Source organism: Oncorhynchus keta, chromosome 22 (genome assembly GCF_023373465.1).
Source record: "Oncorhynchus keta strain PuntledgeMale-10-30-2019 chromosome 22, Oket_V2, whole genome shotgun sequence".
NCBI classification, from domain to species: Eukaryota; Metazoa; Chordata; class Actinopteri; order Salmoniformes; family Salmonidae; genus Oncorhynchus; species Oncorhynchus keta.
The window spans coordinates 31,099,236-31,117,006 of record NC_068442.1 but is presented as its reverse complement, the minus strand read 5'-3'; the positions used below and the strand labels follow the sequence as shown (position 1 = coordinate 31,117,006).

The following is a 17,771-nucleotide window of genomic DNA, read 5'->3' as shown; positions in this document are numbered from 1 at the left end:
AGGGAATGAAGGTTCATCTTACCTTTAAGTCATCATATGTGTCTGCTGTGAGCTTGGTGCTGTTCATGTTCAAACTGCACAGGCTCTTCATGGCTGGAAGAGACACGCATAAATAAGTCACCGTTCAGACACTGAGTCTACAAAATATTAGGAACAGCATCCTAATATTGAGTTGCACCCCCCTTTTGCCCTCAGAACAGCCTCAATTTGTCGAAGCATGGACTCTACAAGGTGTTGAAACATTCCACAGGGATGTTGGCCCACATTGACTCCAATGATTACCACAATTGTGTTAAGTTAGTCGCTCTGGATAAGAGCGTCTGCTAAATGACTTAAATGTAAATGTAAAATGTAAGTTGGGTATATGTCCTTTGGGTGGTGGACCATTCTTGATACACACGGGAAACTGTTATGCGTGAAAAACCCAGCAGCATAACAGTTCTAGACAAAAAAAACAGTGTGCCTGGCACCTACTACCATACCCCATTCAAAGGCATCTTTTGTTTTTTGACCATTCACCCGCTGAATGGCACACATATGCAATCCATGTCTCAATTGTCTCGAAGGCCCAAAAAAATCCTTCATTAACAAGTCTCCTCCCCTTCATCTACACTGACTGAAGTGAATTTAGCAGTTGACCTCAATAAGGGATCATAGCTTTCACCTGGATTCACCTGGTCAGTTTATGTCATGGAAAGAGTTAATGTTCCTAATGTTTTGTGCACTCAGTGTATATAGAGTTAGGATATTGTGTGGGAAGCCTGATCTATACTGAATGCATGAGGTCGTGTGGCAGGCCAGAAGTATACGGTATGCGAGAAGTACATAGTTAAATGATTGAGACAAGTTCTTACAGCTGAGGGACAGCAGGCCGGCATCAGTCACGGGTGTCTCACACAGATTCAACACCTGCAGACACGCCAAGTGTTCAGACAGCAACCGCAATCCTGTATCTCCAAACTGAAGGAAAGACAAAAGGAAGAATGTCTTGCACAGTATTAATTATCCAATTCAAATAACAACTAAATGTGTGTGTGTGTGTGTGTGTGTGTGTGTGTGTGAGTGTGCTAATACCAGTGTGCGTGTGTAGGGTGGCAGGTAGCCTAGCGGTTAGAGCGTTGGGCCAGTAACCGAAAGGTCGCTGGTTCGAATCCTTGAGCAGACAGGGTGAAAAATCTGCCGATGTGTCCTTGAGCAAGGCACACAATCATAATTGCTCCTGAAAGTCACTCTGGATAAGAGCGTCTGCTAAATGGCTAAAATGTTAAATATAAACTGAACAAAAATATAAACGCAACATGTAAAGTGTTGGTTCCATGTTTCATGAGCTGAAATAAGACATGCAAAAAAGATTTAAAAACACAAATTTGTTTACATCCCTGTTAGTGAGCATTTCTCCTTTGCCAAGATAATCCATCCACCTGACAGGTGTGGCATATCAAGAAGTTGATTTAACTGAGGGATCGTCTGAGACCAGACAGCTGATGAAACTGTGAGTTTGCACAACCAAAGAATTTCTGCACAAACTGTCAGAAACCATCTCAGGGAAGCTCATCTGAGTGTTTGCTGTCCTCACTGACTGCAGTTCGACATCGTAACCGACTTCAGTGAGCAAATACTCATATTCGATGGTCACTGGCACGCTGGACAAGTGTGCTCTTAACGGATGAATCCTGGTTTTAACTGTACCGGGCGTGTATGGCGTCATGTGGGTTAGCAGTTTGCTGATGTCAACATAGTGCCCCATGGTGGCGGTGGGGTTATGGTATGGGCAGGCACAAGCTACAGACAACAAACAATTGCATTTTATTGATGGCAATTTGAATGCACAGATACCATGACAGGACCTGATTGTCGTGACATTCATCCGCCTGCCATCACCTCATGTTTCAGCATGATAATGCACGGCCCCATGTCGCAAGGATCTGTACACAATTCCTGGAAGATGAAAATGATCCAGTTCTTCCATGACCTGCATATCACCAGACATATCACCCATTGAGCATGTTAGGGATGCTCTGGATCGAAGTGTGCGACAGCGTGTTCCAGTTCCCACCAATATACAGCAACTTTGCACAGCTATTGAAGAGGAGTGGGACAATATTCTACTGGGGAGATGGAGATGTGTCGCACTGTATAAGGCAAATGGTGGTCACACCAGATACTGACTGGTTTTCTGATCCACACCCCTACTATTTTTTTTAAAGGTATCTGTGACCAACAGATGCATATCTGTATTCCCAGTCATGTGAAATCCATAGATTAGGGTCTAATGAATTTATTTCAATTGATTGATTTACTTGTATGAACTGCAACACAGTCGAATCTTTGAAATTGTTGCAGTTTATATTTTTGTTCAATGTACGTGTGTGTGAATACTTGCGATTGTGAGTGTGTGTTCTGACCTGGGTGGACCACAGGTTGAGCTGTTTGAGAGAGGGCAGCTTGATGAGCTGTTCAGCACAGGCACTGGTGACGTTGGTAAAGGCAAGACTCAGGTTCTCCAGGTTCCCAAAGGAGCCAGAGCTCAGTAGCCTTGCAAGGTCTGCATCCTACAGAGAGACAGAAAGACATGGTCAGACACAGAGGCAGTGAGAGACATAATAAAGCTGTTTTTGTTTAATTGAGACGGAGGGTCTGGGAGAGACATGAAGAAAAAAGAAACCAAATCCTACAACATTTGAACATTTAGTTATTCAGATGTTCATATGAAAGAATAACAAAGAACCTTTAAGGGAATGGGAGTAGCACAATAAAAGCCAATCTCACCGTAGACTTGGAGGGCAGAGTAAGTCGGGTTGGGCCTCCTTTTCTTTGCTGAGGGAGAAAGGGAAACAAAAATGTTGACTGATTACAGCATGATTACAGCAGGCATTGCAGTTCCTCATTCAGACAGCAGGTGGTGTCTGTGAACAATGTGCCACCGATGAAATATATGAGGTCTTTTAAATTAGATAAAGGGTTAATATTTCCATGAAGTAACAGAGAAAGATTAAGTAACACAGAAGAATGAATAGATATCTCTAACTGTGTCGACGGTGTAGAGTAGTAACAGTTTTAACTGAGCAGATACAGTGCCTTGCGAAAGTATTCGGCCCCCTTGAACTTTGCAACCTTTTGACACATTTCAGGCTTCAAACATAAAGATATAAAACTGTATTTTTTGTGAAGAATCAACAACAAGTGGGACACAATCATGAAGTGGAACAACATTTATTGGATATTTCAAACTTTTTTAACAAATCAAAAACTGAAAAATTGGGCGTGCAAAATTATTCAGTCCCCTTAAGTTAATACTTTGTAGCGCCACCTTTTGCTGCGATTACAGCTGTAAGTCGCTTGGGGTATGTCTCTATCAGGTTTTCACATCGAGAGACTGAAATTTTTTCTCATTCCTCCTTGCAAAACAGCTCGAGCTCAGTGAGGTTGGATGGAGAGCATTTGTGAACAGCAGTTTTCAGTTCTTTCCACAGATTCTCGATTGGATTCAGGTCTGGACTTTGACATGGCCATTCTAACACCTGGATATGTTTATTTTTGAACCATTCCATTGTAGATTTTGCTTTATGTTTTGGATCATTGTCTTTTTGGAAGACAAATCTCCGTCCCATTCTCAGGTCTTTTGCAGACTCCATCAGGTTCTTCCAGAATGGTCCTGTATTTGGCTCCATCCATCTTCCCATCAATTTTAACCATCTTCCCTGACCCTGCTGAAGAAAAGCAGGCCCAAACCATGATGCTGCCACCACCATGTTTGACAGTGGGGATGGTGTTCAGGGTGATGAGCTGTGTTGCTTTTACGCCAAACATAACGTTTTGCATTGTTGCCAAAAAGTTCAATTTTGGTTTCATCTGACCAGAGCACCTTCTTCCACATGTTTGGTGTGTCTCCCAGGTGGCTTGTGGCAAACTTTAAACAACACTTTTTATGGATATCTTTAAGAAATGGCTTTCTTCTTGCCAGTCTTCCATAAAGGCATTTGTGCAATATACGACTGATTGTTGTCCTATGGACAGAGTTTCCCACCTCAGCTGTAGATCTCTGCAGTTCATCCAGAGTGATCATGGGCCTCTTGGCTGCATCTCTGATCAGTCTTCTCCTTGTATGAGCTGAAAGTTTAGAGGGACGGCCAGGTCTTGGTAGATTTGCAGTGGTCTGATACTCCTTCCATTTCAATATTATCGCTTGCACAGTGCTCCTTGGGATGTTTAAAGCTTGGGAAATATTTTTGTATCCAAATCCGGCTTTAAACTTCTTCACAACAGTATCTCGGACCTGCCTGGTGTGTTCCTTGTTCTTCATGATGCTCTGCGCTTTTAACGGACCTCTGAGACTATCACAGTGCAGGTGCATTTATACGGAGACTTGATTACACACAGGTGGATTGTATTTATCATCATTAGTCATTTAGGTCAACATTGGATCATTCAGAGATCCTCACTGAACTTCTGGAGAGAGTTTGCTGCACTGAAAGTAAAGGGGCTGAATAATTTTGCACGCCCAATTTTTCAGTTTTTGATTTGTTAAAAAAGTTTGAAATATCCAATAAATGTCGTTCCACTTCATGATTGTGTCCCACTTGTTGTTGATTCTTCACAAAAAAATACAGTTTTATATCTTTATGTTTGAAACCTGAAATGTGGCAAAAGGTCGCAAAGTTCAAGGGGGCCGAATACTTTCGCAAGGCACGTACCACAGCTGTCCTCTGATGAACCAGATATCTAGTTTATTTTGCGGAAACATTGCAGAATAATTGTGAACGCGGTGCGAGGTTGAGCGTGTGGTGTTTGAGCCTTTGTTGGTTTACAGTAGTAACTCACCAGCTCTTTGAGCTCCCTCTGCCTGTCACACAGCTGCTCGTACATGTGAAGGCCCACCGGAGTGCTCTCCAGGGTGGAGATGATCTGCAGCTGGGTGTCCTTGTTCTCCATGATGTTGTACTCCAGCATCAGACACAGGATCTGAAACACACACACTTGGGTCACTTCTCCTTCCTGTACACTTATACCTCTGCCACACACTCACACACTAATAAAAACCGGTCAGCTCTGTGCTACGGGTGCACACACACACCTCAACCATGGTTTGGTTCCCACGCAGAGCCAGGAGCATGCAGGGTCCAAGCTTGTTTTCAGCCAGGGACAGGAGGAACTTCTTCGTTTTGTAGCAGGAACCCATAAGGATGTGGACCTGGAGGAGAGGATCAAAGGTCAAGTCCAGCCAATTAGAACAGAAGGTGGCATGAGGGTTAGGATTATTAGGGTAAGAACACCAAACACTCACCATGCTGGCAAAGAGCTCCCCATCATCATCACAGGCCACACCCCCTGGACTGTAGAGCTGGAACCAACCGTCCTTTCCAGAGCGCACACTGAGCAGACAGGAGTGGACCTGCAACAAGCACACAACCATGAGTACCACACACTCCAACCTAGCACAGAACAAGTGTGAAACAGTGATTAATAGAGCCACACTCACTTCCTGTCTGGGGTCTTCTGCAAACCTCTGAATAACATATTTCAGCTCTCTGTTCAAACAAACAGACAGGTCAGGCACAATCCTCAAGCTTTCCTTACAGATTCATCTGGACGGTAACTGAATGTAACATTCGTTAAATAAACATCATGGCTGTAGATACTTACTTTGTGAACTTGGCATGTGCAAGGGCCCTAAAGAGGAGAGAGGTAAGAATAATCATTAAAACATGTAATACACTAATCATGATGAAATGGAAAATAACACATTTAAACACTTCTACCATGTTTACACTCAAACATGCAGTAAGGTATTGAACAGATAGCAGCTGGATTGCATAGGAAATACAGACCGTTTTTATTGTTGGTTTGAACATATCTTCAAAACACACAAATAAATACATGTCCATGTGAAGCTCTTAGGGTGTGTGTGGGGGTTCTGTCTGACTCATTCATTCTGGGAGTTGTGTCAGAGTGTTTTGCCCTTTCTAACGACGCCTGAATGCTTAGATTAGGCTCTGGTGCGCAGGTGAGCAGCAGGTGAGTCTCCCGGCTGTGACAACAACAGTCCTCTTTAGGTGACTGGTAATGAGGGCCAGGGCTGAGGAGCCAATTACAGCAGCAAGCCCGGAGCCCATCCCATCCCCCAGCAGGGCCCCTCAGCAGCACACCCACGTCAACACCAATCCCAGGATCCTACACCTCAGAGAGAGGCCCTCACCCACAGTCCCAGCCGTGGGTGAGGGCGAACTTATGGGCGATTCACAATATATACTGTGTATAATTTTTTATCTAAATAAGTTTTGTTGTACAATTCAGGGGCAATCGCTATACCCTAGCTCAAGACCAAAAATGTAAAAGGCCATTGAAAAAAAGAAGTAGGCTATAAAAATTGACAAAAAAAGTTGACTAAAATCATTCCAATCACAATTAAAATGCAATGACAGTTAAGCGTATTGTGGGCTGCCTTTAGGACCATGCGGAGTGTCGCTCTGAGAAGCTGCCAGCCTACATGCTTTTCTCTCACTAAGAAAGTAGAAAGCAGAAACTGTGTCAGACAGTTTGCTTTGCCGGTCTGCCGTTAAGGCAGTGCGCCGATGGCTCTGAACTTAATGTTGGCATTTGAACTAGGCCTTGGAAGTCTCATGGCCAGCTGTTTTATTCACCGGTTACTTTCACATTGATGTCAACATAGGCGATAGGCTTGGGGAAGTTAAGCTTCACCGAAAGTTTTTAAAAATTGCTATATAAAATGACTTGTGCATATACATAAAAATACAAATAAAATCCTACACCAAAGAAGATCATTAGCATGTTTTAAAACGAGCCTACCAGATAACTGATTGTTGTGTTGCAGCGGTCAGTGGAAAACAGTTAAATAGGCCAAGGCAAATCACAATATTTAAAAATACAATCGTAGGAAAAACAGCTTAGAAAGCAATGGCTATTAATGAAATGAGAAAACAAAGAAAAGACTAAATCGTTTTCCAGTTATCAAAATGATCAACTCCCAATTAAGCAAACAGTAGCCTATCTTATTGGAACCAGCGGAGAGCGTCGGCCATATCGATATCGCTGACCTCAACAAACACCTTTGGGATGAATTGTGACGCCTACTGCGAACCAGACCTAATCGGCCAATATCAGCGCCCGACCTCACTAACGCTTGTGTCTGAACCGAAGCAAGTCCCCGCAGCAACGTTCCAACACCTAGTGGAAAGCCTTTCCAGAAGAGTGGAGGCTGTTATACCAGCAAAGGGGGGACCAACTTCATATTAATGCCCAAGATTTTGGTATGAGATATTCAACGAGCTGGTGTCATACTTTTAGCCATGTAGTGTATATAACGTTATATTGGCATGCAAGAATTCTGTATAATAATTTAAATTAAACTGGGTATCAGTTCATAAACCATGTGCAATGGAGTCAGTACATCGAAAATCTCTTCCCAACTATTTTGGCATCTGTATGGCACAGCTGTCAAATTTTTGGGACCTTAAATTAAACTGGTATACTTTTTTATTCATTACAATTTTCTTCAACCAATTTTGGTCTTTAATGCTGGGCCAACAGACAAGTTCCTTACTTTCTCCTACTTCCACTTGCCTCTTCGATGTTTGCAGTAATGCTGCAATTAGTTGGTTGTAATTTTGGAAAGAGCAGACATGTACATATTATTTTGCTAGCTGCATGTGTGATACAACGCCACCAGTCATAATTATGACATAATTTACAAAGATTATACTTTTCATTTTATCAATTAGTATATTTGAGTTTAACCGTCATATTTGTTCTGTCTTTTCTGGTTAAATTGAAATTGCAACCAACTTTCTGGTTTTAAAAATAGCAATATTGTAGAGATGATTTCATTTTCAAATAACTGAAAGTGAATGGTTGTAATCTGAATGAAGGGAAAAAGGCCATGGTTGAACACGGGGTCAGCAATTCTTATTAATCTGCTAGAGAACCAGTTTGGATTTAAGTATAGCTTCTGTATGACTGAAGAATTTAGTGAGATGTCTAATGCTTTAAGGGCAGTATACTTACTCTTTGGGGAAGGGGATGGGCTGCAGCAGACTGGCCAGGGCTGGTCTCCAGTCATCGTAGTCAGACCTGAATGGTTGGAGAGAGAAAGTGAATGATAGAAAGAGGTACACAGAATGAGAGCAAAGGGCTGGTCACCAAGGGAATCACAAGAGGTAACCTGAGTATAGTCCCATGATGCCAAAAAATCTATTAATTCAAATGGTACGAGGATCAGATTCATGTCTGTTAAGTAACAGTGTCATTATTACAGACACACTATTTAGTTCATTCCCCCTTTCCCACACACAGAATATAACATCTTGCTCGACAGCTTCACATCCATGTCATCCATCCATTCAGAGAGACACACTAAGCAGCCCTCCCTCCTTTTGAATTATTCCTCAGTAGGACAGAGTCAGCAGCTGTGTCCAGCTGCTCAGCACAGCCCACACAGATAGCACCACATATTCATTCTTGTTTACACTTAGGGCTTTTTCACAAAATTTTGTTTGCAGGGATTTTTCTGACATTGAAATCCTTGGACCTAGGGCCTATGCATTTTCTTTGGGCCAAATATGCTCTCTCATAACAGTGAAAAATAGAGACAAATAGAGAAGAAAAATATATATATTTATACATACAGTGCCCTCCATAATTATTGGGACAGTGAAGCCTTCTCTTTTTTTGGCTCTATACTTAACTTTTGATTTGGAATCAAACAATGACTATAACGGTAAATTGCAGACTGTCAGCTTTAATTTGAACGTATTTCCATCCATATCGGGTGAATTGTTAAGAAATTACAGCACTTATTGTACACCCATATTAGGGGAGAAAAAGTATTGGGACAAATTCACTTGCGGATTAAAGTATTAAAAAGTTATGTATTTGGTCCCATATTCATAGCACTCAATGACTACGTCAACTTTGTTACTCTACAAATTGGTTGGATGCATTTGCTGTATGTTTTGTTTGTGTATGACATGCGTTTCTGTAATAAACTGTATACATGTATTTTAATTAAATACATTATCGGGATCAAAAAATGCTTTCAGTGTCACATTATCTCTTTTAGTCTTTTAAATTATGTAGGGAAGATAATGGGCCTACAATACCAGTCAAAAGTTTGGCCACAGCCACTCATTCCAGGTTTTTTTGGGGCTCCCGAGTGGCGCAGTGGTCTAAGGCACTACATCTCAGTGTTAGAGACGTCACTACAGACACCCTGGTTCGAATCCAGGCTGTATCACAACCGGCCGTGATTGGTAGTCCCATAGGGACACAATAGCTGTAAAACAAAATGTCGAGTAAGTCTGAATACTTTCTAAAGGGACTCTACATAGAGTTGTAGGAAATCAGCTTTAAAATGGCAAAAATGTCTTGGGTCCTTGGAGAAATGTGTACAATTGCAGGAAAATGGTCTGCAAGTCTTAAGTGCCTTCTGGAAGGTTCTCCCATCTCTTCAGAGGAGCTCTGTCAGAGTCACCATCGGGTTCTTGGTCACCTCCCTGACCAAGGCTCTTCTCCCCCAAATGCTCAGTTTGGCCAGGCGGACAGCTCTAGGAACTTCTTCTATTTAAGAATGATGGAGGCCACTGTGTTCCTGGGGACCTTCAATGCTGTGGTACCCTTCTCCAGATCTGTGCCTCGACAAAATCCTGTCTCGGAGCTCTATGGACAATTCCTTCAACCCCATGGCTTGGTTTTTGCTCCGACATGCACCGTCAACTGTGGGACTTTATATAGACAGGAGTTTGCCTTTCCAAATCATGTCCAATCAATTGAATTTATCACAGGTGGACTCCAATCAAGTTGTAAAAACATCTCAAGGATGATCAATGGAAACAGGATGCATCGGAGCTAAATTTAGAGTCCTATAGCAAAAGGTTTGAATACTTATGTAAATAAGGTATTTCTGCCTTTTATATTTAATACATTTGCAAAACATTTTAAAAACCTGCTTTCAATTTGTCATTATGGGTTATTGTGTGTAGATTGCTGAGGATTGTATTTTTAAAATCCATTTAGAATAAGGCTGTAACGTAACAAAATGTGTAAAAGTCAAGGGGTCTGAATATTTCCCGAAGGCACTGTAGGCCTATCAGACTGGCCTACCATAAAAGACAATGGAGAAAATGCATCCCATAACATTTTAACATGGAAATAGATGTTCTACCATTTAGCCTACAGTAGCAGCCAATGTGTGGTGTTCAATGTAGGACTACATTCAATGAGACTTAAGAAAAAAAACATGTAGGGATTGACATTAACCTGTCCTTCAGACAAATGAGGTGACTGAAAATGTTGTTGTTTGATGCAAGAAACCAGTTTACAAAATGTAATAAATTATTCCCATAAAATTATAACAGAGAATCAGACACATTATGCTACTCTCTGCCTATTGGCTACTGTCTCAAAATACAACAATGCCCCTTTCAGACAGAAAAAAAATGCTCTTTACCTGACTCGCTTTTCAAAGATATCTAGTAATGTACATGTTTTGTGCTCTTGTAGGAAGCAATCACTCCCCCATTGCTGACTAGAAATGAGCCATAACTGGGCTAATAACTCACTTACTCGGAAAGAATATGAAGAAATGTACACACCTGGCTACATGCAGCTCTTGCTTTGATCTCAAAACAAGTACATCTACTCGCTACCAGTCATGCTGTAAACACAGTCCAGTTCAAAGTGAATGGCACAGATCCATATATGGCAATGGTCTATTTGCTTATAGGTATACTGCAGCTCTGATTGGTTATGGTGCACCAGTCTGTGTAGAGTATAGGCCTGATTAGTGCCTGTCAATGCAATAGAATCCTACTCCAATGCACTCTGCCGACAAGAAAATATTTTGCTTAGTTTGTTTTGTTTCGATATGTGCCTAATATTGAGTTGATTCGATCACAAGTCTAACAAAGGGAAACGTTGATAGTGTTAACTAAAGGGGAAGACTAGAAAGATGAGAAGTTCAATCTCGCACTTCTCTGCGCGGTCTGATACTTCTGCGTGGCAGTCCTGAGGGAGCTGCATGCCCGCGCGCAGCTTAGAGGGAACATTGGCCCCAACCTTCATATTACATCCGCTTTGTAACATGTGTGAGGAAACTGTGACATGCAGCCAACAAAGGAGACATGACTCTGTATCAGATGCGCTCATAAATGCACACCGCTACACACAAAACGTTTCAGAGATATCAAGTTACAATATTGCATGCATTTAATCAAAAGCTTGCAGTCAAACAACCAATAATACTGCGCACCTCTGATTCTTTTCCTGTGTTTCGACCAGACTGCATTTTCACCTGCAGCGAACTGCACCACAGTATGAATGGAATGGGTTCGAGACCACCCTATTTGAACAAACCACAGTGTTGTCACCCGAGTGCAGATTGTGTTCTGTCCAAACAAACCGAATGTAGTGGGTAAAAGTACCAGAGTAAGAAAAAAAACCTGCTTAAACCAAACTTGGTGTGAAAGCCCCCTTAGACACACACAGACATAGTAAGGCAGGCAGTAAGGGAGAGGCATTACAGGGCCGAGACGATACTCGTTAATATCAGGCAAGGAAACAAAACATGAAGCAGATTTAACTTCTTTAGAAAAACAGCCCTGATGTTGGAAACAGAGTCACATTTATTTATTTTCCATATTTTACATACAGCAGGTTTTTAAAGGACCAAAGAGTTTGTTCTGCTTTGTGTTTTCATTTTTTCCAAGGAAAAAGTATTGCGATACTGGTATCGTTACAGCCCTAAGTAACAGTAGTGGTAACTCACAGCATTTTGAGGATGAGTGCGAAGCAGCCCAACACTCGGTCGGCCTGGGCAGGCAGCTGGATTGACAGGGCGTTGAGGGCGGGGCTGACCAGCAGACAGTCGATCAGGTTGGGCTCACTGTCGCCTCCCCCTGGGCCCTTCCGCCTGGCGTTGGCAGTGTTGTTGTTGCGTTCCAACTCCACCAGGATCTCACTGGAGTTGACGATGGAGGGCGGGGGAGAGAGGGGCAGTGTGGGAGAAGGGGAGAGGGGAGCTGAGGGGGGAGGGGAGAGGGGCAGCAGGGATGTTGGTGGAGGTGTGGGGGGCTCTGGGCGCAGCAGGCGGAGGGGCAGGGGGGGTTTACGCTCATTCTGTTGCTGGCAGCCGTTCCTGATCTCCTTCAGACTTGGGGAGTTGTCCCGGCTAGACAGCGAGAGAGTGGGCAAGAGGAGAGAGAGATATTGATGGAGAGGGGGCAAGAGGAGAGAGAGATATTGATGGAGAGGGGGCAAGAGGAGAGAGAGATATTGATGGAGAGGGGGCAAGAGGAGGGAGAGATATTGATGGAGAGGGGGCAAGAGGAGAGAGAGATATTGATGGAGAGGGGGCAATATTGTGTAAGAGAGGAATGGAGAAAGTCACTGTATCACACATTGAATAATAATTTCAAGACTACAACATTGAGGTCCATAGTAAGAATGTATGTCATTCTGTTGGGGTTGTATGTCTCTGTTACAACCCCTGTGTATTTAGAGGGAGAGTGAGGAGAGCCATGTATCCGAGCGATGATTCTCTGGGGTGACAATGTCACGGAAATTTAGCAAATGTCCTCTCACGGCGGCTGAGGACCCAGTGGCTCAGGGTGATGATGTTATGATAACCAATTAGATGACTCATTACTCAAGTCAACATCTCATTTAAAATGTTTAAAGGAGAGGAGAATAGCCTACGCTAACCTGGGAGGTTTATTTGGCCATTGAGTCTAGTCTGTGTGGTGGTTCTACAGAACACTACATCACTCACCTGTTGATTAACTCCTCGTAGCAGGAGTAGATGGCAGCCAGGCACACTGCCACCAGGTTGGGCAGGACGCGGGGGTGAGGGCATTGCCCGGAGGGACCATGCATGCTGAAACACAGCCACACACACAATTAGCATTCAATACCCTAAACACCCTCCATCGAACGTGGAGAAAACACAAAATAAACAAGGGGGCACTGTTGATATATCTAGGTCCTGAGTTTTGGGTTGGTAGAGAAAATTCCAGTCCTAAAAACATGTTGTCACTGACTCACCTGTGAATGAATTTCTTCACGACCTCCATCCCAGCGTTGAGCTCATTTAGAGCTAAGATGTACTCTTGAGTGAAGAGACGCAGTCTGGGGCATTTCCCAAAGTCCTGACAGAGAGAGGAGGCAGAGAAATAAACATGGGGATAGAGAGGACAAGAGGCAGTATAGTGAGCTTTGACTCACTCCAATATATGACCACAGAAGAAAAGACATAAACAAACTGAGCGTGACCCTTGACAGGAAATAAGATGGAAAACTCAGCTCACCATGTTGTGTTTTAGGATTCTCTGGACCACAGGGGTGAACACTTCAATCACAACCATCGACCGCGGACGCTCCCGACAGTGCTGCACAAACACACAAACACCATTTAACAGTAGCTAGATGACCATCCAATTTGCGACAGATTTTCATGTCAATATTCTAAAATCCGCATAAACAAAATATGCACATTTTCCCACCAGTGGTGGGAGTTCATTATAAGTTTGAATCTATAACCTAATAAACTGCATGGTTTCCCAAGTCGTACTGGGAGGACCACACACTCCATGTCATGGCGTGACTCCAATTTTACTTCGATATGATGGTTATTATATCAATATTTACACATACAGGGGTTTCGACCGCCATTTCTCGCGTAATTGATTTTACTGGCATAAAAAGATCACACCATATCAGACTAACAAATGATCTGTCGGCATTTATAAAATTGTACCGAAACGCAGTTTCCATCTCAGCCGTCTAAATGTTCTATTAACTAGGCCCGGAAAAACTAACTGTGCTGTTAATGATCACCATGGTTGTAAAGAGTTGAAACCTTCTGCTCCAACAATGGCCTTAGGGTGAGGGACGTCAGTGTGTTTGATTCCTCAAGTCCTACCGGGCCTAGATCTCGGATCCTCTGTCTCGCAAAAACACACAAGACCGCCCTCTTGACAATGCCTAAAGGCCTCTACACACTTCATGCAAACTACGCTCCGTCGCTCTGTTTGCATAGGGTGTAGGGCCCTTCAGCCAGCTACGTCCCCGAAAAGCTAGCAATTCTATGGGGCAGGTGGAGGCATTTCAAGCTGAGTAGTGAGATTACCACTAGCACTAACTAAGGGCCAAGACAGTTATGAGATATGATTTTGACAACAGGTTGAGGTGAAATGTTTGGACCCCATCTTTACCTTGCAGAAGAACTCACACAGGTCCGGTGGAGGGTGGTTCTTTTCCAGGAGAGGAGCAATGGCCTAGGGACACAGAGATATCAGGGACAGGACTGATCAATACAACTTCACAATTTCCCCAGCCATGCTATCTTGTATTTACAATGGCCATTTGCCAGCAACCCGTCATGGGCCAATAAACTCTGCTATCCTAGTATAATTCCCAAGAGTTAGTGCAGAACTCAACTTAAAAGTACACAGCTGTCCCTATTATCCTCTAGGGCTGTATTATCTTAGCTCTCAATTCGCCTCAAGACAGGTAAATAAGGTGAGCAGCTGTTCGTATGCAACAAGTGTAGATTTAACTATACCTCGTGTGCTGCAACAGTTTAATAATGCAATCATCCTATGATTCAAGTGGCCAGGGTCCATGGGGGTATGGACACAAACACATCCAGATGAATACACCATTACACTGTAACAATAGTAAGTGGGCATAATCTGACAGCATCCACACGAACACCAGTGGGTGCCGCTGCAACGGAGTAGCTGTCCATCAAAACTGCTATCCAGGGGCCTATTTCTAACCTGCTCGACACGCCTTCTGAGCTGCAATAATAGGCAAAAAAATGTGCAGTCTCAGCAGTTTGACCAGGTTTTACCAGTCGAACAGGTCACTTTCACTAAACTACAAAATTGTTTCTCTCCAGTCACTGACGTAATAATATGAACAAAGAAAGCATGGCTATTTACAGTTACAGGAAGCTGCCGTTCTAGAAGCTAGTGCTTCCATTCCCCTTTAAACTCACCACAATGATGTTCTCATGGTCCTGTGAGCTGAGGTTGGTGTTCTGGGGAGGCAGAGGGGACAACAGAAGTGGGACAGGTATGATCAGAGAGCGAGAGCAGACAAACAAATTGAATAGAACCACTCCCAAACTGACGAACAGTTCTGACTCTGCCAAACAGCAGGCATCTGTGTGTTTTGAGCGGAGCTCCCAGCAGCAGGTGTGTGTGTTGTGGTGTGTGTATTATAGTGTGTGTATTGTTGTATGTGTTGTGGGGGGGGTGTATTGTAGTGTGTGTATTGCAGTTGTGGTGTGTGTATTGTAGTGTGTGTGTGTGAGATGACTGCGGGCGTGCGTGTGTGCGAGGCCAGCAGATGGGCATACCTCGGCCAGCAGGGTGGAGATGATTTGCAGCGGGGCCTGGTGAATGGACTCGTCCTGCAGGGGAGAGGTCAAGGCCATGTCCACCAGTGATCTGATCTCCTTCAGAACCACCTCCCAGCGACTCGGGTTGTTCAGAACCTTACGGTACTTATAGATCTTTTTCTGGTTAGAAAATAGAGACACACACATAACCACATACAGATTCACTACAATAGGCTTCAAGCCTTTGGGACACAATATGTTGCTTTATAGGCTTATCAAACCAATGCAAAGATACATGAGGGAAATGCATGCATTACAGGACGAATGCATCGGAGGCCCCTGGGCATCGACCTCCGAGGATACCCCAAATAAGAAAAATATTATTCAATCAAATTATTTTTAAGTAAAAAGTTACTTTCAAAACATTTGTGCAGTTTTATAATGCTATTCTACACATTTAGTCATGAGGCCAAGAGAAAATGTTTCAGTTTTAAGGCAGGTTTCCTGCTATTCTACACATTTTGCCTTGAAGTTACGAGAACATTTTGGAATTGTAAAGCACATTTCCTTTAATTCTACACATTTTCCTATCACATGCTATTTGGGGAGCCCCCGACCTCCAGTGCCCATGCAGCGCTCTGTATAGCCTACAAATAAAATCTCTGTGCAAAGTACTGTGAGTCTTGTTGAACCCCCATGAACACAAACCAATGAATACTTCATCATAGTAATCCTACCTTCCACTGCAGGGAATGAAACCACTGGTCCCGCAGATAGCTGTTGGCTGCCTGTTAGGGCACACAGACCATCAGGTAACAGATCGAAAGCACACATGCACGTCATGTTACATGAAGAGGGAGGGTACAGGGCATACCTGCAGGAGGACGGTGCCCCCGGGGAAGCTGAGCTGCACACAATATTTGGGGGCATTATCCCAGGAGAGCAACTGCAGGTCCTCTATGGTACTGTAGGACAGGGCAGCCTCCATGTACCCCGTGGGCTAGAAACCATGAGAGAAATAATGTCAACCACTCATTCGTACATGCTACACACGCAGGCTGCACATTTGAATAGACAAATACAAGGCCAACAGACAGGCTATCACAGTGTTCCAAACTATTTCTCATTGGGAAGTCATAATGATCACTGTACTGATGACCAATGTTTCCTCAAAGCTGCGCACAGAAGAAATATCAGAGCAGGCAGAGAAGCACGAGATTGAACTTCACTCAACTTTTTCACTCTTAACACTATCAACCTTTCTCTTTACTGTGGGAATTGTGATCGAATCAACACAATATTAGCCACTTTCAATGCAACATACCAAAACAAACTACTATGCAAGACTTGATATGTAAAACTAATTATGTAAGAGATTTTGTTGTGGGCAGAACGCACGGAGTAGAATTCTCTCTTTGAAAAGCGAGTCAGGTAAAGAGCTTTTTTTCCTGTAAGGGGCAGTTGGGTTTTGAGACAGGCTTGAATAAGCTATGTAGCCAATATCCATAATGGTAATGTAATAATGATGCATTTTAAACCTTTTTTTTGCATCAAACACCACAACAACATTTTTAGTCACCCTGTCTGAAGGACAAGTGGATAAACAGGTTAATGTCCAGCCCTGCATGTTTTTTTTCCCAAAAGGTCTAATGGAATGTAATCCTACATCGAACACAACACACAGGCTGAACAATAGAACAGCTATCGCCATGTTAAAATGTTATTGGATGCATTTTCTTCATTGTTTTTGATGGTAGGCTACTCTGTTAGGACTACATTATGATCAAATAGCCCCAGAAGCCTACTTGACTACTGTTAAAACTAACTTAAAGCAGGTACAGCCTCAGTGTTCACAGTAAACATGTGTCGGAAGTTGCACAGAATTTTCACAACATTCATGTTTGCGCTCAGCAGACCTGAAATTTGCCCAGTGATGGAAATAATTAGAAGAGGCATTGCTGAAGACTTGTACAAGGCAGTATTCAACACCCAACATAGCTGTCCATAGAGCACAGGGATGGGCAACTTTGATGGGGGTGGGGGCATGTTTTTATGTTCAAAACAAACAAAAAAACAAGTGTTAACATTTAACGTCAATTATTTAAAAACACGTAAACTCTGATTTATTTCATATTTTCACATATGTTGTAGCTTAAATCCTAATTTCCATCATCTGAGGTTTTTGTGTTGTGAGCAACATGCTCTTGAATACAGGGTGGGTGTCATTTCAGTCAAACAAAGAAAATTTACAGAATGGACCTATCACTAAAAACCACTGCAATTTAGTTGGTACAGGTACACTATTGAAATGTATTCTAATTACTACTACAAATATGGCCCACTCACTGCTGAATGTCAACTTAAAGTGGTCATGACTATTCTATTATCTATATTTCTATGATTTCAATGGGATTCC

At 42.9% G+C, this 17,771-nt stretch overlaps 1 protein-coding gene across 1 annotated transcript in view; it reads right to left on the bottom strand.

The window, feature by feature from the left end:
- Positions 1-17,771, bottom strand: part of LOC118401315 (C-Maf-inducing protein) — a 49,653-nt gene that overhangs the window by 5,000 nt on the left and 26,882 nt on the right. Inside the window, exons 2-20 of the mRNA XM_035798718.2 lie at positions 16,230-16,355; positions 16,093-16,143; positions 15,374-15,535; positions 15,011-15,052; positions 14,223-14,285; positions 13,317-13,397; positions 13,054-13,157; positions 12,782-12,886; positions 11,780-12,181; positions 8,023-8,088; positions 5,644-5,670; positions 5,480-5,528; positions 5,285-5,392; positions 5,075-5,191; positions 4,822-4,962; positions 2,770-2,817; positions 2,406-2,552; positions 855-960; positions 23-93 (exon numbers count right to left, since the gene is read on the bottom strand). Of these exons, the coding sequence (XP_035654611.2) occupies positions 23-93; positions 855-960; positions 2,406-2,552; positions 2,770-2,817; positions 4,822-4,962; positions 5,075-5,191; positions 5,285-5,392; positions 5,480-5,528; positions 5,644-5,670; positions 8,023-8,088; positions 11,780-12,181; positions 12,782-12,886; positions 13,054-13,157; positions 13,317-13,397; positions 14,223-14,285; positions 15,011-15,052; positions 15,374-15,535; positions 16,093-16,143; positions 16,230-16,355 (2,016 nt within the window). The remainder of the gene's footprint in view (positions 1-22; positions 94-854; positions 961-2,405; positions 2,553-2,769; positions 2,818-4,821; positions 4,963-5,074; positions 5,192-5,284; positions 5,393-5,479; positions 5,529-5,643; positions 5,671-8,022; positions 8,089-11,779; positions 12,182-12,781; positions 12,887-13,053; positions 13,158-13,316; positions 13,398-14,222; positions 14,286-15,010; positions 15,053-15,373; positions 15,536-16,092; positions 16,144-16,229; positions 16,356-17,771) is intronic.